The sequence below is a fragment of the Pan troglodytes genome, chromosome 3 (assembly GCF_028858775.2).
Source record: "Pan troglodytes isolate AG18354 chromosome 3, NHGRI_mPanTro3-v2.0_pri, whole genome shotgun sequence".
In the NCBI taxonomy this organism is placed as follows: Eukaryota; Metazoa; Chordata; class Mammalia; order Primates; family Hominidae; genus Pan; species Pan troglodytes.
Genome location: NC_072401.2, coordinates 64,286,468 through 64,313,428, shown reverse-complemented (window position 1 = coordinate 64,313,428; position 26,961 = coordinate 64,286,468). Strand labels below are relative to the sequence as shown.

Here is a 26,961-nt window from a genome sequence, read left to right as displayed (position 1 = left end):
GCCATTCTCCTGCCTCAGCCTCCCGAGTAGCTGGGACTACAGGCGCCCACCACCACACCCAGCTAATTTTTATGTATTTTTAGTAGAGACAGGGTGTCCCCGTGTTAGCCAGGATGATCTCGATCTCCTGACCTCGTGATCCACCCGCCTCGGCCTCCCAAAGTGCTGGGATTACAGGCGTGAGCCACTGCGCCCGGCCAAAGTCATTTCTCTATTAGCTTACATACCAGGTATTGCTTAGACAGAATATTTTGTTAATCTCAAACCAGTAAGTGTTCTCAACTTTGCTGAGGGTCTGTGTGTGCATGTTGGGACATTCCTTCAATATTCAGCTAAGCAATTAAAGACCTACCTTAACCTTCACTTCCTGCTTGTGCACAAGTAAAACCTTAGGTCTTTCTCAGGTCTTTCCTGAGCATACATACATCCTTGGGCATGTACACAGTCCTACACATGTGCATGGCCTTATAAATTCCAAATAATTCATTGAGACATTTTAAAATCAATGTGGACATCTCAGTTTCCAGCTTTCCCTAAGTTTTCTGGTTGGCAAGCCTATTGTTTGTCCCAAATTTTATCTAGCCCCTCACACAGAAGAAAAATCAGACAATTGCCTCTCTTTTTGACAAATTCCCAGCTGAGAAAAAGCTACTTCAAGAGCTCTAAGTCAGGTGAAATCAAGAGTGTCTTACAATGTAGTCTTCTAGAGAGTTCTCAAACATGTCAAATAAAGACAATTCTCTGAAATTGAGGCTGGGAAGAAACTCCTACTTCCTTTCTGTTATTACGAGGCTACTGGTTTTCACCATGATGACTGAATTTTGGCTTTTCAAGACTACCTCAGAGCTAGAGAGGCAGAAAGGACACGGAGCAAGTAAAATGCCACAAACCTTGCTATTTTTAAAAGATTCAGTCATTTTTCTTAAATAAGCATGCCCTATATTGCTCCAAGATGTTGTTTGAATCCAGAGTTCCAAAACAATTGACTCGAACATTTTTTTTTCCAGTTTTCTTGTGGCATTTATTGAAAAAAAAAATTGGAGTTCATTACTCCACAGTTTTTATGTACATCATTCTGATGACCTATATTTCACCTACGATTATGTTGCTTATCTAATCACAAATGGCACAGCCAACTAAAAATATTTTAAGTCTATATGTTTTTACTATCATTGTATATACCTTGAATATTCATTTTCCTTAAATATAATACATTTTTTCCTTCATTTTGCATTCGAGTGATACAATACAAAACATAACACCTGAATCCCATACACATTTTTCACACACAAATATACATGCATTAAGCCCCTCTAAATTAACTTCCCTGTCTTCAATATTAACATTTGGTACACTATGTTGAAGGAAACATTACTCAACATAATTACAAGAATTTTGAAAAGGATGCTTATTGTTTAAAAAACAGAACAAATACACCACTATATTAACAATAATAATAGAAAAAAAAGACAGCATGAAGTTGTTAGAATAATTTAAAAAATCCCACTCCCAATACAGAAGGATTATGTTTTTATAAAGCAATTAATTGTTTCATATAGAAATCATGTATAAAATTGAGTAATTGTCCTCAAATGTATAGTTGCAACAGCAACTACAACACTGTATGTATACTCTCATAGATACGCTCTTTCAAGGCTCTATTTTAATAATGTCTGAGTGGAAACAGGAGAAAAACACAAAACTAAATTCAAAGAGAATATCTCATGTATTTTCTCTGGATTCTAAAAAATTAATTTCAACACAGCACATCAGCCATCCTCTCAGAAAGAAAAAAAAATTAAAATATTTATTCAATAGATTATTTTTGGTACATGAAAAAAGGGAGAATACAAAATATCTGTATAGGTTCTCATAGACAGATGTTAGCCAGGCATTTATCTGTATGGAGTGATGATAGATGAGAGAAAGAGTGTGATGGTGCAGGGAAGAAAGGAAGGGAAGAAAGAAGAGTGTAAGAAAGATAAAAGAGGAACACATTGAAAGTATACATGCTATAATCTTGAGCCTGGCTCTACCTGGGTTATGCAATGTTTTTGTTTGTTTGTTGTTATTTTGCCTTACCTTTATGTTCTATTATCTTAAAAATCTACTAGTATTCCTTTTTAATATTATGTCTTTAAATACCTCTGTAACTTTTAACAACTAAAAAGAAATACCAAATTGATGAAAAACATAAAAGCCCACTGAGATGAGGATGTTAATATACAAATTATTATGAATTAGAATAATTAATACAATGTGTTATTTCCATAATAACTTTCTTAGTAAAGGACTGATTCACACATCTGGTTTACTCATTAATTTGAAAATGAAAATTTTGCCTCTTTAGGTTGTTATAACCAAATTTGTTATAATATTTGATTACTCTAAAATTAACCTTTGATATCATCTAAAAATATAAGTGTGCACAATTTTCTAGATGAATTGCATGTGTACATGATATTATAATAGTTTCTTGGAATCTTTTTTATCTCAACGTCATTTAAAGGAATTTCTTATAATATTTTTTATTCCCTGATTCTGTAAACGAAGTAAAAATTAAATTGGTCCCAGCTTTGAATCAACACTGATCATAGACCTGTTAAATTTTATTTCCTGTGCAATATGCCAGGATGATGGCAAATTAATAGCAAATCAAATACTTTTATCCTTAATATAAACTAATTCTGAAAGTTTCTTTGTTGTTTTAATGTGAACTTTTCCTAAATGCTGAAAGAAACTTCACATTTCTTTGTGGAACAATACTCAGATAGGAAATAATATATTGACTCTTCAGTCACTGAAAGCCCTTCCCTAGTGTTCCTTTTTTTGATTAGAGTTATTTGAAGTCCCCTCACCCCATCCAACACACACATAGCACCTCCTGTCTTAACAACATATACATCCAGTACATATTCATTCCTGTGTTACAAGTATCAAGATGCTTATGCACATAGCTTAAGTTTTAGAAAAACTTTCATAAAACTTACCCCATTTTTTGGAAAAGCAATCCATCCCAGGTCCCCCATGACAGTGCGTGAATCCAATAAATTCACTGAAAAGAAAAGAACAAAAAACTCAGTGAAATGTATATTATCATGAATATTGTATCTCTATCTTAATAGTGTTATTAAAATTGCATGTTGTTTACATAACTGAAATTAAGTGTTCATTATGATGAATACATTGGGTATAATTTAAAGAAAATATATTGATGCAAGAGAACAAATGATTTTAAATAAACATTTGAAGAACAATCACAGCAAAATTATCTGAAAGCAAATCATTAACCTAATTTTTTTTCTTGCAAAACAATAATAAATTTTAAAAAAAAACTAATAAGGAAAAAAAAAGACAAAAAGTAAGCCCACAAAAATGAAACTTTCATGTGGCCTTGTACAAAGCTCGAGGTTTTGGGATTAAGCTGCAGCCATAAAATTGGAGCTAAATGTATTTTATTTTCTTCTGGAAAGCTGTTATGCAGCAATTAACAAATAATTTACATTAAACAGCAATAAACTATTCCCAAGCTTGTAACTTTTTTTTGTGATATTAACAGAAATCTGTAATCCAAATTGCAAGTTTAATTAAGAAATAAATCTACACACCCTTAACCAAGACAAGGAAATTGTAGCAGTTCTTGAGATAGCTGATACACTTAAGAATCCATGGCATTCCCAAAGATATCTTCTTCTTAGATATGACCATAGTCTAAAAAGGATGTTTCATGTAGAACTGTCAGATACATTATATATGGGAATCCCAAGATATTTAGAAACTCCAGGATGGAAGTTTGAGTACCGTCATTACAAAAGGAAGCCATTTATGAGTATGTACACACACACACACCCCCATGCACACACATACACACTCATACATATCATACATATGGTGTTACATACTGTCTCTGAGAAATCAAACTAGCTTATAGGGTACTGTCTAGTCAAAATACTTTAGCCCTGGATCACAGATCATTATTTTTCCAACCTATTATACCTATCCCACATGGTTCTACCTGGCCTCCTGTGCAACAGAACAACTTTGAATGAGCCTGGAATATGAACCTGAAAGGGAAACATGTGAGTTATTCCTATGTAGAGGTATTGAGGCTTCCTTAAGCTGTATTCAAAAGCCAGTATCTTGAAATACTACCATTTCTAAAAGGATGATCCTTTGTGTAAGTGTAAGCCTAAAGTACTAAAGGAATAACAGTTGATAGGCTGGGATGTGTTTTAATACTTTATAAGATAATATAACGTTATTATGACTGAGGAAATTTTCTACGTCTTAGAGAAATTATGTACATTTAACTATTATTATGCATCATTTATTTCACAGTAGCAAAAATTAATGAGACAAAAGCACGTTTGGGAACATGCATATCTTATAAACCACATTGAAAGTATATAATAATGTTAGTAACATTAAAATAAATCAATAACTTAAAATGTGTAGAAAAACAAATATGCTAAATATTACCTATATATACACATATATAGGTTGTTGCTAAATATACTTTATTCATCTATTTTCTGAGCTCATTAACTATACAAATGCATGCAATATAATGTTTGTATGATTTTTAACCTACTCAAATCATACTGGTTTTGAGGAATAATAATTAATTTGTGGAACTGTTAATTTCTTAAAGGAATGGTGACCTAACTGAAAAACTATTCTTCAAAAAACAAACAAAAACTGTTCTAATACCCACTGACCTTGCATATCCTGCCACTCACTACATCTAATTTTTCAGACAGATCCATACTCTTCTTTTTACTTTATGGTTGGCTTTTCTGATTTCCATGGGAATAAGGCTACATTAAACTTAAATGCCCTTGTCCTCATTTTAGTTTTTCTGGGACACTAGGGCTGTGTCTAGACATGACTAAATACCAAGGGGTTGCAGAACCTAAATTTTATGTTTATTCATCTTAATGATTCATTTGATTCACCTTTTATATTGAGCAGCAGCATATCTGTGTAGATGAGACAAAGTAGAGCAAATCAGCAAACTAAGGGTGCTAATGACGGCAATCAAATTGAACTTAATCCTTTGGCAGCAAACTGATGTGCATAGGAATTCCAGGAATTCATAACCAGCCTACCATGAGAAACACAGCATTCCTTGTAGACCTCTTACTAATATGAAATATGAAGTATTATCAACAGAATTTCAGATGGCTTTTCAAGATTCAGTTAACTGCACTTGAATTAGGTTTAAACTAAATTACCATTTTTACCTTTTTTTTTTTTCCTGGAAAATATGTATGTGTTGGACAAAATGAATTACCTCAAAAAACTAGCTTGGCTGTTAATATAATTTATTGAGTGTTCTCAATGTTGGAATACACTGCAGAATACATGAGAATAACTACATTAGGAATCTCTATAATCTTACAGTGATATGGTCAAATAGTTTTATTCGTATATAGACTAGGAAATTCACAAGAAATACATGTATGTATCTTCCCACTACTGCCTAAAATTGCGGTCCTTCTGGAAACAAATGATTTCATAAAATTCACAATCTTAAAAAGGTAATTACACATCCCATTTCTAGAATGGAAATTGAGAAAAAGAGAGTAAAATTAGGCATTTTAGCAATTATTTGCATATTATTATATTATGATTTTGTTTATATAATGGAGAATAAATTAGGATTTGATTCTCAGAGAAAATAACTAAAATGTATGTGCAAATTTTAAAATACATATCTTTCTTTTACCTTCTGAATTGCTAACGTTTCCTTTGTCCTTCAAAACATATTTCAGGAACTTCCTTCTTCAGGGCACTATTCTGATCTTCCCTTTCCTAAATCTGAGTTAGGTATTATTACTTAATATTCTATGACTACTCAATTCCTATCTCTAAAACACTGAATGCACAGAATTCTCTTATAAGAACACCATGTTTGACTCACGCCTATGAACCTAGCCTCAGTTCAGAAGAGCTGAATAGCTGTTTATCTTATGAATGAATAATCTGGCCAGTGGGAAGATCAGGAGGGTGTGGCTAATCAGCATACACCAGTGGTTCTCAACATGGAGATATAATAATGTCTGGACACATTTGGGGGCATTTATCTATTTTCTGTGTTCATTAGTGGATGGATACTTGCTTCTGGCATTTAATGGGAAGAAGTCAGGTATGTGGTGAAACATCCTACAATGCACTGTCAACCTCCCCAGGAAAGAATTATCTGGCCAAAATTTCACTGGTACCAAAGTTGAGAAACCCTGTTATATACCTATTGATGCCACTAGAAATTTTCTACTTTCACAATTCTTTATATGGTATATCAGTAGAATGATCTGTTCATCTATCAATGTACCAGATAAAGAATTGTGAAAGTAGAAATTTAACAGAAGTTAGCATATTTGGGGGCCTTCTTTTTGAACCAAAATAATACTTCAATTTAAGAAAATTAAAGTAATAAAATATTTTAGTCTTATTTATAAAAATAAAAACAGAATATCTGGCTACATAACACCACTAAATTATCTTTCACATAACCAATATAATTATTACAGGTGTTCTTATATACGCTTCCATAATTTCTCAGTATCATGACAATATGCATGAAAAAGCACTTTGCCACTACTGTAATCAATGCCTCCATTTTCCCTACTAGTAAAAAAAAAAATCAAAGATAGCTATATAAAAAACAGAAGTTTGCCAGGCATGGTGGCTCACGCCTGTAATCCCAGCACTTTGGGAGGCTGAGGCGGGTGGATCACGAGGTTAGGAGATTGAGACCATCCTGGCTAACACGGTGAAACCCCGTCTCTACTAAAAATACAAAAAAATTAGCCGGGTGTGGTGGTGGGTGCCTGTAGTCCCAGCTACTCAGGAGGCTGAGGCAGGAGAATGGTGTGAACCTGGGAGGCGGAGCTTGCAGTGAGCTGAGATTGTGCCACTGCACTCCAGCCTGGGCGACAGAGCAAGACTCTGTCTCAAAAAGAAAAAAAAAAGAAGTTTAGACATAGGGTATATATAAATGTGAATTTTCAGAAGTTAATTTCCCAATTACCAAATTTATTAAAAAGAGGGGATTGGCAGTAATAGAGCATAGTCACTAAGCATCTTCTGTGCTATAATTACAGTAATTAAATTGTTCTGAACAGTATATATGCTTGTCGTAAATTGCAATGAATACACGAGTATTGATCTTATTATACAACTTAATTAAAACTTGTCTGGGAGAACCCACTAATGAATATAATTAGAGGAAATGTTTGATGCCACAGTTACTCTAGAAGACATTAGATATCAGAAATTTTATGAAAAATTTTTTCATTTTATTATTTATATTTTAAAATACAGTCATACCATTCAACTGAGAGACAGATTTCAAGGTGACTTTTCCCTCAGCCGTTGTATAATTATGATTAAGATGGACATGTTGGTTAGTATTGGTATTTTAATCAGTAATTAAGAAGGCTGATTATCCAGGAGAAATAACTTTAAAGGGGTCAATGAATATGTACTAAGTTGCAAATTCCTAAAGTTAACGTATAGGGAAAAATATTAATACAGGAACTTTTTAATAAGGAAAAGTCACTTAACTGAATGCCCAACCAAATAACAGATTATGAAAAAAACTAATTCAAAATAGTCTTTAGTATGCTTTAATTGTATTACTACACATTAACAATTTCAATGCTTTATTGAACAGAGAAAAGCTTTTAGAAAATTCACTTTCAGAAAAAGCAGACTGCTAACTCATTATATTTGTTGAGATTCAAGGAGAGCAAAGAGAAAATAAATAAAATGGAATATGAATAAGAAGATTCCTAAATCCTCAACTTCACACATTCTAATAATTAAAGTTTAGCTTAGGTTAATAATACAAATATGTTCTTCAATGATTATAACTTTCAAACATTCTAACTTGTTCTGTATCACTTTGACTCCACTACTTTATCCTTAACATCTTGCCAACTTAAGTCACTATGAGCAGGAAAATGTATTAGATTCTCCAGGAAATAGACACGTTGGAATGAAAGTGTTTTCAGACTTTGAAGAGTCAAAAGATAGATCAAGGACATGTGATCCCACCATATACCATCAGTGGGCAAAGGCTTAAGAGAATGTGTGATCCTTGATGACATGAAGATAGACAATTAGAAGTCATATTCTTACTTATATTGTTTCTGTTTTTGCCATTATCTTCACATTAACAAACACAATTATAATGTCAGTTAAACCTCCGCTACAGTATGAAAAGAGAACAATTTGGGTTAGTAGCAGATTATATGGCCTTCTCTTTCTCTAAAGGCATTGAGTCAAAGTCACATTGCATACAAGAGGCTTTTGATGGATGCTTGCTTATTGACTTTCATTTAGCAATATCAGAAAAGCTACTGGATTCAATTATAACACACATTTAACTAATCTGTGGGAACAAACCCCAGATATACAGCTGTCCAGCCTCTCTCCATGGTCCCATTCAGCACAGATGTGATTTCTTGCTTTCAGGCTAAATTTTGTAGTTTGACAACTGCTGCAGGGAACAAAGAACAGTTTACAAAATGAGTGCAGAGAAAGAGGACATGTGTTTCCCACTGGAAAACCAGATTTGTAAATTTGGGGAAAATTATGTTATAGGTTTAGAAGTGTTATGTAGATTTCTGGCATCCCTTGACTGGAAGGCAGGAAGCCATAGCCAACTGTATTTTCACAGACAATGAATGGAAGAGTATTTATTTTACAATTCTGAGCAATCCATATGCATAGTCTTTTTTAGAGAAAAGAAGAATGAATATGGGGAAATAACTTGGTGAATGCTTACTATATGTCAGGTGCTCTACAAGGCAATTTATGTATAAAGCAGTAACTGAGACCTTAGTAACAGACCATGAGCACTGCTTATTGTTTCCTGCAGCCAAGTCAGTCCTCTACTTAAGACCTAAACGTCAGATCACTTTATTACAACCACCTATTTCCCTGGACATCCAAAGACTCTAATCAGGAATGAATCTACCTTGTTTGTACATGAACCAAGGCAGCTGAACATAGCTTGAGAAAAACTGCACAACCAGAGACTGATTTCATTCTAAGTAAATGACCTCAAATGAGCCATCAACATTACCTGACAAACCTATATTTGGGTAACTAGTCCTTTTGTATATTAACCACAAAGTATTTTCTAAAAATTTTCATTAAAATATATTCAAAAATAAACCTCACATTCCCATCCAGTAAATGTCCTATCTCTGTCCTTTTCATAACTCAAATTATTGAATGAATTGTCAACACCCCTATCTATTATTTCCTCATATCTTCCTCATTCCTTACCTAATCCATTATAATCTGGCTTCAATCCGCATTATTCTATTAAAACTTCTGTTACTAAATTCACTAGTGATAATTGCGTAGCTCTGAGCTCCTAATTTGCCTTATCTTTTGGCAGCATTTGGTCATGATCACGATAGACAAACAATCTCACTTTTCATCTTCAGTGACAACAGATTTCTGTGGTTTTCTTACCTCTCTAGCTACTTCTTTCTCTTTCCTTTATAAGCTATTCTTACTGTACCATCCCTTCAAATCTCGATTTTGATCAATGCCTCATTTTTGTAGATTTCCTTCACTTCTCACACTACACCAAAAATTCTTGATTAACAAATGATATTAACAAATGATATTGATATTAACAAATGATCACATAAATCCATTTAGTTTGTCCATCTGTCTCTCCTAAAATTCCTGTAAATTTGTAAAACTGACTGCTGGTTCTTAACATATTTATGGTATATTATCATCCCCAAATTCAGCCTGCCCCCAAATGAACAAAGTATCTTCTCTATACAGAAGTAAAAATAAAAATTGTGTTCCCATGTTCCCTAGTTCAATGAGTGCAATGCCATATAACTAGTTGCTCTGGCTGGGCGCGGTGGCTCACGCCTGTGATCCCAGCACTTTGGGAGGCCGAGGCGGGCAGATCACGAGGTCAGGAGATGGAGACCATCCTGGCTAACACGGTGAAACCCGGTGTGTACTAAACATACAAAAAAAAAAAAAAAATTAACCAGGGCGTGGTGGCGGGCGCCCGTAGTCCCAGCTATTCGGGAGGCTGAGGCAGGAGAATGGCATGAACTTAGGAGGCGGAGCTTGCAGTGAGCCGAGATCGCGCCACTGCACTTCAGCCTGGGCAACAGAGTGAGACTCAGTCTCAAAAAAAAAAAAAAAAAAAAAAAAAAAAAAGAACTAGTTGTTAGTTGTTCTATCCAAATATCTGAGTCACTGAGTCACCCTTTCCTCACCTTTAGCCCCACATTGAATCATTGACCAAATCCTACCGATTCTAACACAGTCAATGATAACTCTAAATCACCTGCTCTGTTTCATTCCACAGTATAACCAGTCCAGTTAAATCCTTGCCATAATTTTTCACTTGAAAAATCTCCTAACTGCTCTCTCTGCAGAAAAAGGTATGATCCTTAACACTTTCTTCAAAATACTGCTTCCAGAAAGATCTTTGTAAACCACCAATATAATCATGTCCCTCTCTTACTTCAATCTTGTAATATTCTTATTATTTTGACACAAGTCCTTCCAGGGTTTTTCTTTTCCAGTTTTATTCAAGTTTGTTTGTCTCTCTATTTTCCCATTTCAGCAAAAATGAACTTATTTCAATTCCAATTATGTGGTCCCACTATTGATTCAGTTCTCTCCAGTGATCTGTGAAGGGGATCTGCAAAGGAAGGGAATTTTGGTAGAAAATATTAGTAAAGAAAACTCCTGACTGCCTTGGATGTTGCTGGGAATGGATGTATTTCCTGGAACTGATACAGTCATCGAGAGAAAATAAGTAGAATCAGCAGGGGAGCAAAGCTTTCAGATTAAGGTTGGCAGAGTGAAGGGATGGGAAGTATCTGGTTCCAAATTATATCATAGAGTTGTTAATCCATCTAAACTTGAAACTTGCCTCTCTCAGGAATTGCTTTTATGTGGGAAAAATCAATTTTGTTGCTTAATCCAGTGGGGAAGTTATTTGCTGTTATTTGAAGAGGAAGACATACTAACTGATACAACTTGTAAGTGGCAGAGCTTGAAGGCAAACCTATGTCTCCGTTCCAGTGTCTATTCTCCTTCCATGATGTTAATACTTCCAAAAATTGTATTCACAGAATTCTAATGACATTTAAAAACTAGTCACTTAAATTTTCACATTATCTTTGAAATGATTCCTAAAAGAGATGATTTTTATTTTTCCTTTAGCTTAATATTATGCTTAATTTTTTACTGCAAATAATGAGTGCCTTTTTTATTTCAAAATATTTTCATCTTTATTTATTTTACCCCAAAGTATTTTTCATCACCGCAAAGATGTTATAGACATTGCTCTTCAAAAATTAAGCAGTAGAATATTCATACCATAAAGCATATGACTATGATGGAAGCAAAAATCAATCCGAAATATATACCAAGTGTTTTGAATTGTTAATAGCCTAAAAAAGTGTAAACCCAGGGAGATGGCAGAAAAGAATTCAGAAACAGTATCCACTGGTTCGTCTGTACAAAGTGTTAAGGCAGAGCTCATACAGTAGTCTACTGACAGCTAAATTATGACTAATGAGCAGTCTGCTATATTCACAGAACATATTGCATGAAAAGAGCAACACCATATGGTTTTCGATGGCTACCTTGTCAGGTATGCTAACCAAACTTGTATAATCTTACATATTGTTTTTATTCTAAAAAGAAAAGCCAACATTAGATGATATAAGAAGCTTGAAAATCTTTACATCACAGAATACTTCACATAAAGCAGCTTAATTCCACCCTACTATGTATATAGATAATATGAGGCTGTTTCTTTCAAAAACAAAACATTGTCAAGTCCTCACTACTGGAAATAAATGTGCATATTCACAATTCACTTTGGGAATGCTTCATTGCATAGAGAATACTCATTAGTTCTATGGTTCCAGTTCTGCTACTGTGTGACCTTGAGGAAATAATTTTACTTTGAGGGCCTCAGTCCTCAGGTCTGTAACATCAGTGACTGAAACTAAAATTATATGTTTCTGTACTTAATATACATTATATCACTTAATCCTAACAATTATCTTTTAGTATATTATTTTGCCCATTTTACAGATGAGGAAATGGAAGTTGAAAAACACTAATAGGGCAAGAGCCCAAGGTCCCAGAGCTAATAAGCATATAGCTGAAATCTAAATCCAAGTATATCTAACTCCAAAGCTCTTTCTCTTGTATCTATATCATACTCGCCCCAATGTTTGACTGGTGAAATACAAAGGTTCACTCTTTTGAACCACTTAATCCTACATATCAATGAATTTTATGAGATCAATTACTGAAAATCTTATGTTACAGAAGCCAGCATCACCATAATGCTTCAATTTTATTGTATATCAGATGAAAATCTTCAGGCATATCAATCTAAATAGAACAGACATTAGGTTTTCCTGGAAAAATCACATTTTCTAATCAAATTTTCAAAAATAAGTTACAAGATTCCAGAAAGCAAATGAGAAAGCAACAAAGTAATAATGAACCCTCTTTTCTTATTTTTTTTATTTTGTTACTCACTTTGCTTTAAGCATGTTAATGGGGGCAAAATAGGATAGCATTTGTCCTAAAAAGGCAAAAGGTACACTAAAAACTACTATATTAAAATAGAATTTAAAAAAATGTAAGCAAAGCTGATTCTTTGTTTTGAAGGGATGCTTACCTTAGTTCTTAATTACCCCTAATGCTTAAGTGAATTATACCAAACTTCAAAACAACCTATATAATCATTAGCTTTCCAGACTTCAGGGGAGGATAAACGAGGATTACAGGAGACAGAAAGTCACACAAACTCATAGTCTGTATTTTAAAGTGACGGCACATACCAAAAATAAGCAAACAATTTGATGACCCAGTACTCCTGATGTAAAAGGAGAAGTGACCCAAATTTTTGCTGACATTCATGTCAGCCTTGCAGTTTAGTCAAAATTTAATATTAATGTAAACCCTACATAATGATTTTTATCTAAAATTTTTAAATCTTTGGTTAATGTTTTATCATTAAAAACTAGTCAAAATATAAAGTAACACAGACAAAAATACTAACAAAGTACAAATATTGTGCCAAATGATTTTAGGTGGCTGATCACAAACATTTTAGTACTCAGAACTAATTATCCATCTCAAAATAACTGGATTCATGACAGCAGGAAAATATTTTAAAATTAGTCTATTAAAATACAATGGTTTATATATCTTAACAGTGTATAAAATTGTTGTAGTATTAATCACTTTTGTCTAGTTAGACTAGTACATATAATCGATTTTTGGTCACAAAATGACTGCAGTAGTTGGCTATTTGTCCTTTCTCAAAGGTTACAAAGAAAATAAAAAATAAAAGAAATAATGTAAAATAAAAGTACTTTCATTTTTCTGTGATATTGTGGCAGACATTGTTTTATGCCTATTAATTACTCATATCCTTTTTCTTTCCTTAGTATCATAATATCAGTGATATGCTTCATATCAGACCATGGATCAGAGGGGTCTTAGCAAACAATGATAATCGTGCTGCTGTTATCTTAGCCTCCCTTGAATCTGGTAGCCTTGTTACATAGGTCTGGCAATGAGATATGGACAGCAATCTGCTTGCCAATTTCTGGGAAAGTTTTGTTGTTTAAACTAAAGGAATAATGCTGCTGACATGGCTATTGGTGCTTCTCTTTCCCTTTTTCTTATTCTGAATTGGTTGTGATACTGGCAGATGCATTAGCATTCTTGCAACCATAAGACCATGAACATGAGAGTAAGGCCAAGAAAAACACAGACTTCTGTCTTCATAGAACCCAAGCCACCAGACATCTACCCTCAAACTTCTTTCTTGAAAAAAAAAACTATTTTTAAGCCGCTGTTGGATAGTTTTTTTCTATTTGTAACCTAATATAGTTCTACAGATAATATATACACAACGGACGAGAAAGTCCAACTTACTGCCTTAACTTTTGTTCAAGTTCCATAGAATATAACACCTACAATGAGGGTTCATTCATTAAACAAATATTTATTGAGTATCTACTTAACTGCCAAGAATTGTTCTAAGCCTTGGGGATAGATACATCAGTAAATAAAACAGGAAGTATCTTGATTATCATTCAGTCTTCTAATAGCATGGCCCTGAGAATAGAAACTCCTTTGAATTTATATTACCTGTGAAGTCATCCATCTGAATCTCCTAAATCAGACTCTCAGGATGTAACTATCTAAGTTAACATTTAGCACTTACAGATACATATATATTTATTTGTTTTTAATATATGTTTATTTATACATAAATATATAAATGTATAAATATATTTTTATATATAACTATCTAAATTATAGTTATCTATCTAAATTATAATGTCTAATTTAGATAGTTTTATTCTGTTATAAATCCTAAATTAGATAGGATATAACTATCTAAACTAACATTTACCATTATGGATATATATGTATTTTAATATATATTTATTTATATATATTAAATATATATAAATATACATTTATTTTTATATGTATGTATATAAGCTTTGATATATGTATATATATCAAAGCATATACCTTGAGGATCAGTTTTTTCAAATCAGTGATTATGTCATTGAATATGCATCAAATCATACTTAGAATTCATTTTTCTTTTGCATAGTGTTACTTGCTTTTATAATTCTCTAACACCTTGTATTTCCTTAATGTACATAGTGTTACCTGATAATCATCTATATCCCCTTTATCCTTAGAGCACTTTCATATTCTCTTTTATTAACAATAGAAACCATTTATATAGCATTTTCTAAGCATGAGTCATATGTAAGTGATATATACATGTGAGTAAATATACACTGTTTTTTTGAAGTGTGGTATTTCTATTACCCACATTCAAATCACCAGAAGTACTTTTTTTAAAACTATAAATCCATTGGCTCTTTCTAAAAGTACAAAATCAGGACATTAGGTAGAGATGAAAATGCAAGCGACTGCATTTTAGAAGTTCCCGCACAACTACCAACCCAAGTAATTCTTATGTTCACTTAACTAGAGTTAGAAGTGAGCTAGCTATGCCTTGGCTCAATGAGGTGAATCTACCTATTACACAGCTGTATTTTGTAGCAATGTCAAATTGCAATAATAGTCTCTAAATCTAACTCTCAATCTTTATATTGATATAATTGCAAACTAGTTCCAGTGTCAGTACACATCTCACTTTAAGTACTTCCGTTGTAAGCAAGGGTTCTTTAACAAGGATAAAGATCAGAATTATCTATGGGGGTTCTAAAACTACAGATTTCCAAGTTGCAGAAGTATAGATTTCCAAAGAATTTGCTTTCATCAATTTTGATTCCATAAGTTTAGGTGGGTCCAGACATAGCATAATTAACAATATTCTGAGGTTGGCTCTAATGAGCACCTCTGCATTAGGGACCATTGGTTTAAAGTAAACTTCACCAGATATTATAATTTCTGTTTTAGGCAGATTTATAGAAAGTTACAAGTCAGGATTATATCACATTGATCTTCCATACAACATTCCTTTTATATTTTAACACAGTAGTTTTTAAACTGAGCTCAGAATGGCCTGGAGATTCTAAAAAGATGTCTCAGAAATACAAGCATATGGAGGGAAAAGGGAGACAAGAAAACAGCCAGGAAACCCAATAATTCTTTTGTTACCTGATTTAGGTATTAGGTTTCCACAGTGATTTCTTTTGAACTTGCTGCTGCTCCTGCTTAAAAAAAAAAAAAAGTCCCTAAAACCACTGCTAGCTTTATGTCTATGGCTTTCCACAATGACTTATACAAGAATCCATCAGATAATCAGTGAAAATTAAAAATATTATTCATGGCATCCTTCAAACAAAAATACCACTGGGGTTCTCTCAAACCCCAGAGTTGGAAAAAAAAAAATGTCAGTTACCTGATGAACTGACAGGTTTTCTACCAGGAAGTGAGAACTGTGTAACTGAAAGCTTATGCTTAACTTTTCTATATAATTGCTTTAGCATTGATGATAGTGAGATTTTCTTGATATGAGTTTTCCATATGCATATTTCCACATTCCATATGCATGTTTCCTTGTGCATATATTTATATTATTTTTATATCTTCATTTATTTTCTCATGAAGCATACTATTTATATGTAGTAGACTACATTTACATGTAGCATTATATATATATATATATATATATATATATATATATATATATATATGTGATTGTTTGTTTATTTTTGAGAAAGGGTCTCCCTCTGTTGCCCAAGCTGAAGTGAAGAGGAGTGATCAGGGCTCACTGAAGCCTCAACCTCCCAGGGCTCAGGTTATTTTACCACCTCAGTCACCTAAGTAGCTGGGACTACAGGTGCACACCACCATGTCCGGCTAATTTTTTGTATATTGTGTGGTAATAGTCTCCATAGCATTTATAATTTTAACCCTCCCATCTAGAGGAAAATTTAATTCAAAGAACTTTTATAGATTAGGAGAATCTAATATTAACCCTGTGATACTTTGGATATATTTGATATTATTTTAGAGTAAATGAAAACGTGTGTGTGTGTGTTTTTTTTTTTTCTGGAGAAATAGTTCATTAAAAACGCTAACCAGATGCTGACCAAACTGTACTTAAAAAGTCTTTATCACACATTTTAAACTTTCTTCCACGTAAATCTATCTTAAAATGCTATTCTGTTCACATAATTAATAACAACAATGTTTCTGCTGTTTTCTCTCCAATATTAAGAATTCTTGCCAGCTTGTAAATCTAAAGTACTTCATAAAATAAGTGACCGTCAAAATAATCCAAGAAATCTATAACAAATGAAAGAGTAAATCCTTCTGCCCCCCAAGAAATTTAAACCATTTAGAAACACATGTTTTATATTAATTGTTTTTCTGGAGGTAAAATTAAGACATGCTTAAAGCAAAAAAAAAATTTATGTTATGTTGGCCGATAGCTGTTCAAGTGATATGAATTCTGAGAATTTATCATAAGAAAGCAGGGGTCTTGGGAAAGCTGTAGTTGATTAAATTACAAACAGATAGTGACCACAGGATGTCTATGAATTGTTTTCTAGCAGCTTGCTAATCTCAGTAGAACTTTCTTCTCATTTATACGTCTAGTAAATCTAAAATACAGTATTCTACTAACAAATTTCTTGGAATTAACTCGCTTTGGTTGGCAAATCATAGAATCTTTTAGTTGGTAACTTTTCAGTTTCAGAAAGACTACAATACCAGAGATTCTGAACTCTATTGGTTATGGATTTATGAAAAGAGCTATGTTGGCTTCACCAGCAATACAATAATGAGGTAAGACTTGGTGTACTTAACAGCAGTGACTTTAAAGAAACAAATAAGTTACTTAATAATATTCGTTCACTAAACACAAATGTATAGATTATAACATACTTCACTGATATTCCATATGGAATAGTAAGCATTGGAGGTGGCACTCAATGAGTTTACAGACAGGCAAGCTTTCTTCATATTGATACATTTGGTATATGCAAAAAAAAAAGATATTTTACTGCCAGTTTTTGTGGAACTAACTTGCTTTCTTTAGAAAATCATCCTATTTCAGTGGCGATTCTCAGTTCAGAAGAGAGCTTTTTTTTCTAGTTAACCTTTACTTTTTACAGGGATCTCTATTCCCAGCAAAGATCAGAAATGTACAGACAAGCAAAAACACAATTCCATCTCAGTATGATAGGTAACACCTAGAATAAAAATGGGCACACAATCCTGGGAAAATCTTGTACAGACCTAGGCATAAATATCAAATTATTTAGTGAAGAAAAGAGGTGAGTGTTTCTGACTGAGCTCATAGGATCCTACTGCCCTAAGAGCAGTTCTTCACCACAGGAGCTTGGAGTGCAGGGAAGGGGAACAGGCAGGAGAGGTGGGCCAGAAACAAAATACTGAGAACTTTGTACTCAGGCTCAAGTAGTTAGGTTTTATCCTGAGGGCACTGGAGGACTATTGAAAGGTTTTACCCTGGGAGTAAATAAGGGCTGCTTGAGCTATTGAGCTGAAGTCAAGTGTTTTTCTTCTGGCATTTCCATTTGCAATGAATATTAGACAGTACTCACTGACTAATGTAAAAAAGTAGACCTTGCTCAATGTCAGAGTGCCAACCCACACTGTTTTAATACATGTAATACTTAACATATATATTATTTACTATATGCTAGAACTTTTATGGAGCACATTATTAATAATAATTCAATCTTTTCAATTCTAAGCCATATTGTTATAATAATCCCATTTCACAGACAAGAAAACAGAGGCACAGAGAGGTTTACTAGCTTGCCCAAGTCACACAGCTCTAAGTAGTTGAGCCAGGTTCCTGAGCCCGTGTTTTTACCATTTTGCTATACCTCAGCTAAAATGTTGCACTGATTCTTCAGTAATAAGAAATTGGCTTTGATACTAGTTCTAATTTTTTAATAGATCAAACTCTCGTTTCAGCTCCCTAATTTATAACATTGACCTTCCCTAATCTATTCTACAGGCTCTATTATGAGATTCATGTGGAATACCATTTTTCATAATATATGCTACAAAATATTGATTATAAAATATTTAATATAACCTTGTATGTAAAGGAGGAAAAAAGCATCCAAAGGGTTGGCTTGGACAGGAGATGAAAGGTGAGTACATTTTCCAGGAAACCTTTCTGTCTTCTCTCTTGTTATAAAAAATAGTGCTGCCCAAAATAATATAATCTATCATGAGTTAGAATAAAACTATTTTAAAAACTCTCCTCTATTTTTAACAGAGCAAGAGGTAGTGATCAGCAATAGATAGCACTTCTTAAACAATTTATTAATAGGATTTTGGGTATGCATGCCAAGATATAGAGTGTCTGGTCTGGGCTAGAGACTGGGAACTGGATTGTTTATACACTAGAGTATCAGAAAAAAAAAAAAAAAAACAGGAAAGGTAAAGCATAGATGCCGTGAATTGGAAAGAGGAAAATATGTGGGAACAGTTCTCCCCTTGTGCCAGTGGGGATCTGGACAATGAAGAGAGAAGATGTTAATACGAGTTAAATGAGTGTGTAAGAGTATGATGACCAGCAGCTGATCAAGTGTTTAATGAGAGGGAAAAAATTATAGCTATGACTAAGTATGAGAGGAAATATCTCCAAGACATCACATACATTTTTTAAGACTTGTTTTGAGGAAAATAAATTAATACATATGTAAACCACTTAGAACAATGTCCCCCACCCAGTAAGTCAATAATAAATGTTAGTTATGATTACTTTATATACATGTGTGCATTTGTGAGCCTGCAAGCACACGCATACATTTTAAAAGTGGATCTAAATATAATACATTCCAAATTTATTTTACCTGTTTATGCTCACCTAAGTAAAAAAGCTAAGCCTTATAAAATTACATTAATATAAAATATAATGTATTTTTGAAAATATAAAAATTCAATTATATTTCCAGGTAATATTTTTAACTGTGCAAATAATTGAACAGATGAGAAATCTATATATTTCAAACTAAAAGTAGAGGTGTCGACTTATAATATTAGTAATTTCTAAGAATATAATTCTTCCAACTGTCCACTTTCAGCAGCATTTCTCATGCCCTTTTAATGAATTTCTATACAGACTCTACATATATATGACATTTTATACATATATATGTGTGTGTGTATTTAAAAGTGAAACTGATAACATACTATTATTATAGGACTAAATATTCAAAATATTTGAACATATTTCTTGATATGATTTGTGGCAAAAATTTTTTAAAAATTCTGCCCTCTACCAGTCTACCTGAGGGCATATGAGGTAAAATACAACATTTACAACCCATGACCTTGTACTGATGGTTTCCATTTATTTCCTAATCAAATTCCAATATTCAATATTAAATAATGGGGAAAACCAACAGAAAATCAAGATAATGTCATGTGGTTGGTTTTCACCTTGGATAGCTCTATAGAAAATGTGCATATGAATTCCTTTTCTCAGATTGTTTTCCAAGCCTAGATTCCTTTTAATCGTACAATGTAAGGAAGATGACGATCTGTGAGTGTGAAATCATACCTCAAATATTCTATATGTAGTAATAGGAGAAAGGGAGGAAAGACAGGGACTAACATTTTGGTGTACCCACTTGGCTTTAGGAAACGTACTAGGCTACATAGGTACATTATTATTTTATTTTCACAGCAACTTTTTGGGTGTACCTTTACATCTTCATTTTAACTGTGTGGAATCTGAGGTGGATGGTTCAAGACCATACCACTGTCTAAGACCATGGTTGAGCTGGGTTCCTGGTCTCTACATCTCCCCATTCTGAGCTACCCTACAGCAGGCATAATTATCATGAAGTTAATAAAAATTAAGATACAGGACCCTCAAGGACATGGGCCACTTGAGGCATGAGCAAAGTGTTCATAAAATCCATATTTCTGTTAAACTTGCAAAGTAGAATATTTTTCTACTCCTTTTCTTAAGGGAATTCCCTCACATTACATAATCTTTAATTCTTACCCTTACCCAGCAAACAAAGAGTAACACACAGAGACCATGTAGGGCATTTATTCAGTTATATTCCCAGGCTTCCTCTGCTCCTCTACAACCTATATTTGTGTATTGCTCTAATAATTAGAAAATGGTTTTATTTCATTTGTTTTCCAGAGCAATTATATGAAGTAGGCAGTACCATTATTGCCGTAATACAGATAATTGAGTTGAAGTTTAAAATAAATATATAAGGGCCAAATAATTTAGAGTTAGTAAATGTTAGAGACTAGCACAAACAAAAACTAAAACCATGTTTGTTTTTTAATTCAAAACAGTTAGATTTTCTTAACTGTTTTTGTTTGTATGCTTTTGTTGTTGTTGTTGTTGTTGATTTGTCTGTACTTCCACTGTGACTAATTCTTTCCCTACTTTGTTTCACAAGTTTAAATCAAAAACAATGACTTCAAATCTGCATGATTAAGGTAATTTTGTTGTTGTTATTGTTGCCTTCCCTCTTTCTAGAGAAATCAAATACCATGGTTCGAAACTAGGTGTGGTTAAAATCCTTCAAACACAGCAGTTTTCAAGTATCTTCTACCTCAGAAGTCTGGCTGTATCTCCCTTCTTAGGACACCCAGTATGGCATTACTACACTGCCTAGAGAAAAACTCTTAAGTGAGATGACAGTGCATTGTCATCTTCCATGAGACTGGGCAGTCAGCCTCACCTTTTCTGCTAGTACACATGGTGAAAGCTTTGGGTGAAGCTTTGGGTGAAAGCTTTGGGTGAAAGCCAAGTTAGAACTTGGCTCTCTAAGCAAGCTCCTGCTGTGGACTGCTGGGCTGAACTGGTGCCAGCCGGATCTGCCTACTGAGTTTGCCTTTCCATAGAAAAGACATTAACAAGCATCCTGGAAAGGGAAGGTGCTGTCATTGCAAAGCAAATAAGTTAGCTGTCTTATAAGAAAGGCAAACCTGACAGAGATGTCTTACAAACTTCTGATGTATGAATTAAGCGAAAAAATGTATAACTGGGTTTGACACAATCTATTCTGTAGGCAGAGTCCCACAATTTATTTACAAGAAGACTATATATTATCTTCTTAACAAACACACAATCCGAAATCTTGACTTCCTTGAGGGTGTTGGAACAAAACAGGCAGGGGCTCTTACCCTCTTAAATCATTTTGACTTAGTGGAGGATGGAAGGAGGGAGGAAGAGAAAGAGGGAAAGAGGAAGAGAGGACGGGAAGAGACATGACAAATGAAAATAAGAGTGTAAAATTAATATAAGAGAAAAAAGACATTACCCATCTCTGAGTAAAAGAACAGACTGTATTTTCTCTAAATCTTCCAATACTTAGCCTGAAACTTGTTTCCAAGTAGGAACATGTTCTTGCAAAGCATATGTAAAATATTTCAACCCTCAGGTTTTGGCTCTTTAATTTTTTTTATTTTTTACCAGAATCATTTACTTAACAGAGTTGTGTGGCTAGTTTATTTAGAACTGAAGACAAGCTCGGTGAATGCAGAAGATGGCCTGGGCAATAGTCCAGCAACTAAAACATAATTAGAATTATCACAGACACTTTAATCCCAATTATTTAATCTGTGGGGTGTCCAACACAACAAGTGTTTGGCATAACTCAACAAAACAGATCTTACAGAGAAATAGAAGGAAACAACAACAACAACAACAAATGTATGAAACAAAATGAACTAGGGATTTATTTATTCTTTTTTCTTTAGGCTGGGGTTTTATCTTCAGGGTCATAGTAAAACAAATGTAAAATTAGAATGTGTGAGTGTGTGAGAGTGTGTATGTGGGCAGGGGTGATATTTTTTAAAAATAAGATTGAAAACAATACTCAAAACTGTTATTAATATCAATTTTGTGGTGATACCACATTGACATCCCTCTCCCTACCCTTTCTTCCAGCCTTCCAACAACCTTTCCACACACTCAGCACACACCCATGGGCACATACACCAAAATTCCAGGCAAGTTATTGCACTCTGCTTAATAAACACACAACGATTAAAGGCATGAACACTTTATCACTGAGAGACACAGAGGAAAGAAGGCATGCCCTAGGTTCTACTTTTGTTTGACAAAGTTTTGTTATGCTCACCTATAGTATAACTAATAATTTAAGCAATATTAATAAAGTAACACACAAGCTGATCAGAGACTAAAGACTGCAAACCCTATAGGAAAAGAAGAGCTACAGAAAAGTTTAATTATGAATAGAATCTACTAGGACTTTTTAAACTGGGATACAATTAAATGGCACTTTAAGGCAAAACATAGACACTTTTTTAAAAGAGGTTTTCAGGCAATTTTTAAATATAGAAATGACTGCTTATGGTTTCTTTAAATCACTATAAATTTAAAATCATTTCACAAAGTTATACTAACATTAAAATGACAATAAATGTCATCATACCAAACCACAGAGTTTTTAAGAACTCCAAGTGGGACACCTACTAAATTACAGTTTTCTTTTATGACTTTGTAACATCTGAGATTCTCATTAGGGATACTGGATGAAAATTTGAGCTTTTAGGGAAAAAAACAAACAAACAAACAAAAAAACAAGACCTTCAATTACTACAAATTTCACCAGACACAATTCAAATTCTTACGTATCTTATAGCACTTTTTCTTTCTGTTTATTTTTCTTTGCACTAACAGATTATATCATGTAACAATTGTTTAAGATGGTAATGAAATAGTTTAAATGCGATTTTTAAAATCTGATTCTTGAAATTAATTGATCAGAATTACATTTTATTAAATATTTCTTATTGTTATTATAATAGGAATTTTAAAATTAGAGCCATATCTTTCTTTTAGGTGATAAGAATAATTGCAATGAATAAAACTTCTGTATGGGAATTCTATAGGGTCAAAAGAAAAATGCAAATTCCAATAAAGTCTTAATATTCAAAAATAACTGCACCACTATTTATTTGGAGCTTCATGTGGAAATACCTATTTCACAGTACAATTTATATGACATCAGATTCTATTTTTGTAAAAGCTTCTTCATTACAAGAACATTTTGCATATGTTAATAAATGAATTGTCAAAAATAAGATGTTCAAAATTTATATTTAAAATTGCTACACTGCTTCCATTTTTACCTTGCTCAAACACTTTAAAATCTATCTCATTAACTGAATACAAACAAATGTCTGGAAAGTCAGAAACTAAAAGTAAATATTAAATAGAGAAAAACTGTCCTAAGAATTCATGCTAATTGTTTTGGAAGTTCAAAATCAAATACTTAAAAAATAGATCATTCATATTTTGAAATAAACATTTTCAATGGCACCAATTATTTAGACTAGATTTTCAACATCTAATAATTGTTAGTTTTCTAACTGTCATATCATGCCTTCAAAAATTGTTATTAGTACATCAGAAAATCTCTTGTTATTTATGTATTTTCTCTCTGTAATGCATCTCACTCAATAAACGTTTTGTTGATTACTTTAAAGATAGGTACTAATAATTTTTTTCTAAAAAATATGAACCCATTTTAATCTGTGTTTACAAAGCCTTCAGAACTCATTTTGCTTTTTATCTACCTTTATGTACACCCATAGGAATATCTGTACCAATTACACAGGGATAGAACATATGATAAATTTTTAAAATCAGTTAACTATCCCATTAGGTATATAAGTATACAATGGACTATAATAACTCTTTTGAAGAAACCCTTATCTATCCTATGAATTACATAACTTTTGATAAAATAAATATGTATTTACTCAGAAGGGCACAGCAGTAGGAGCCATTCTCCACCTGAAATATACTCACTACAGATATTCTAACAGTAAGAATCATTCTGAGTTTCTAAGTAAGAGTTGATATTTTTAGCTCTAATGTTGCTTTTATAATCACAATTCACTCTTTCTGAAAAGAAAAATGCAAATACTACCATCAATTTTTACTGATTAATAAGCAAGACATGAAATTCAAACCTCAGTTAATTCTGATGCTTTATAAAAACCATTGTGAGCTATTTTAAGATTGTTTAAAATGATGTCATAATCTTTAAGTAGGTACCCCTGCTAACTTAAATTGGAACTATTCATTAGTAAAGTAGAATATATTAAATATATGCTAATTTAAATTGAAAAAATAATGTCTAAAGAGTTATCAATAATTTGTTCAGCAATTATTTCTTTGAAGTATGAACACGATATTTTTCTTTTGAGAAAAGAACATTAAATTTGACTCATAAAAAGGATAATAGCTATAGTTAGCTAATATAATTATGTACATTATACTCTATTTTTACAGTCAAAGGTAGAAAGGTTTCTACCAAATGAAAAAGAAACTAATTGCCATTCAGGCAAATACATTTAAAAAAGCACTCCAGACAAAGGAGATTCAAGTGGTAGAGTCAATCAACAAAAGTGTGGTGGAAATAACTAAAGCATAGTTATTTTCTCAATGGTAGCAATCAATTCTGAATAAAATATTTAATTAAAAAGTTTGGAAATGTTTGCTATAAAGAGCTATATCATTTCATTTTGATTTTGCATGTAAAGATACAAAAACACATACTCTAAGTGGTCACATTTTATAGAGCATAATAATATCAATATGTTATAGTAAATAATGTTCTTATAGGTGTAAAAAGTGCACCTTTTTTTCCATACCAACTATATTTTATGTGAATTGGAATAAAGAGCCAACAGTATTTCCAGATGACAATATTACAAGAAGAATATTTCCAATCAAAGAAAAATCTTTGTTTTAAATGCAGAAATTGTTCACTGTCCTCTCTGTCTTATATGAGTAAATGAAATCCTCTTACCTGTCACCCTAACACCCAAGAAGATCTTTGTCTACCTCAAAAGGAGCTTAAAATGTCAAGACCTAGCTCCCCTTTTCATGGTTTATTAAGCAAAAAGCCAAAACTATTAATGGTCCCTTGTAGTTTCAACAATCTATGATTCAAATAGGGGTAATAGCTTTCTTTTCTTGTTCAGTAATGTCCTGGTGAGGAAATGATTTTACTGTCCTTTTTTCTGTGGGATCCTGCGGATTTATCTAAAAGGAAATGAATTACAACAGGATGACAAGGCCACAGAATAAAGCCATTTAGTTTTACAAATCTATTATGTCCCCCAATCTATTTTATGGGCCTGGTTCTATTATAAGCCAAGAAAAACCCTAAAACAAACTTTTTTTTTTCCTTTTTTATCTTTCCAAGGAAAACATTTACAAGTTTATGATAGTTTTTCAGGCAGTTTAGCCTTTTCTTCCCACCTTATGTGTTTCTACCCCACTTTCTTAAACATACAAAACATTCAGAGATAAGAAACTGGACTTTTTAAATCCAAACTGCTGACAACTGTCAGAAGCACTTTACTGGGACATTACTGACTGTAGCTCCAATGAATTAAGCTTGATTCACTGAGGGTGAATCATTTTCAATGCAGAGCTGTTCAGCAGTAATTGGCCAAGAATCCCTGCTGTGAAAAGCACTTGTCAAATAATGCTTGTTTACAAATATATCTCCAGACAGCAAAAAGTGGCAGCTACTGAATAAGTTCAGGGCCACCTCCAAAATTCATAGCAGTGGACATGAACCCTTTACTTACTAAATTTATTTAAATTTTCACTTGCAGATACACTTGCTAATATTTGTCCTGCTTGATCAGAGACAAGTCTGTTTCTAAATATACCTCCGAAATCTTTTATAATAAAAAAGTTTTGAATATTATACTGTAGATCAAATATTCCTTTCACATGTAGTTTATGACTAATATACTAAAACTACTAAGGATATATTTATCTTATAAATTGCTTAGAATTTAGACTAAAGGGTAAATTTTCCTCTTATTGTCTGCTATCCAACATATTCAAACATGCCAAATAAACACATTTCATATCAGTCCAAAATTCCAGATATATGTTTGGCTTTTTCTATTCAATTCTGCTTGGTTATATCTAACAAAGTTAAATTTAAGAAATGACTAGAATAGCAGCTATGAATATACACTTACATTTATTCTGTATGTTTTAAAACTTTTTTTCACATAATGGGAGCATTCATAATACACACACACACATACACACACAGTCTTTGGGAAATCACTAAGCATCTATAGATTGCAGAAGTCAAATTATATGAGAAAAAGTGATTAATGAGTTCAGCATATACATCAAATCTTTCTGCCCCCTGACCTTCCAAAGTCCCTCCAGAAGCAAACAAACAAATTGGAAAACTCTAATCTGAATCTCTAAAAAAGCCCAAACATTTTATGAATATTTTAGCATAAATAAATATTTTAATACACTCTGCTGCTCAATTTATAGCAATAGCATGGAGAAACAAGAAGAGAAGAATCTATATTTCACAGAGCAGAAATAAAGATCTAGGATACTAGGTGGAAAGATGGAAAACTGCTCAGCTGAGATAGGATGAATTA

The 26,961-nt window shown here is 32.9% G+C and overlaps 1 protein-coding gene across 10 annotated transcripts in view; it reads right to left on the bottom strand.

The window, feature by feature from the left end:
• EPHA5 (EPH receptor A5) overlaps positions 1 to 26,961 on the bottom strand; it is a 352,552-nt gene that overhangs the window by 322,137 nt on the left and 3,454 nt on the right. For all 10 annotated transcript variants that reach the window (XM_001165182.6, XM_001165218.6, XM_009447819.5 and 7 more), the window contains exon 2: positions 2,991 to 3,055. In XM_001165182.6, coding sequence (XP_001165182.1) covers positions 2,991 to 3,055 — 65 coding nt within the window. The remainder of the gene's footprint in view (positions 1 to 2,990; positions 3,056 to 26,961) is intronic.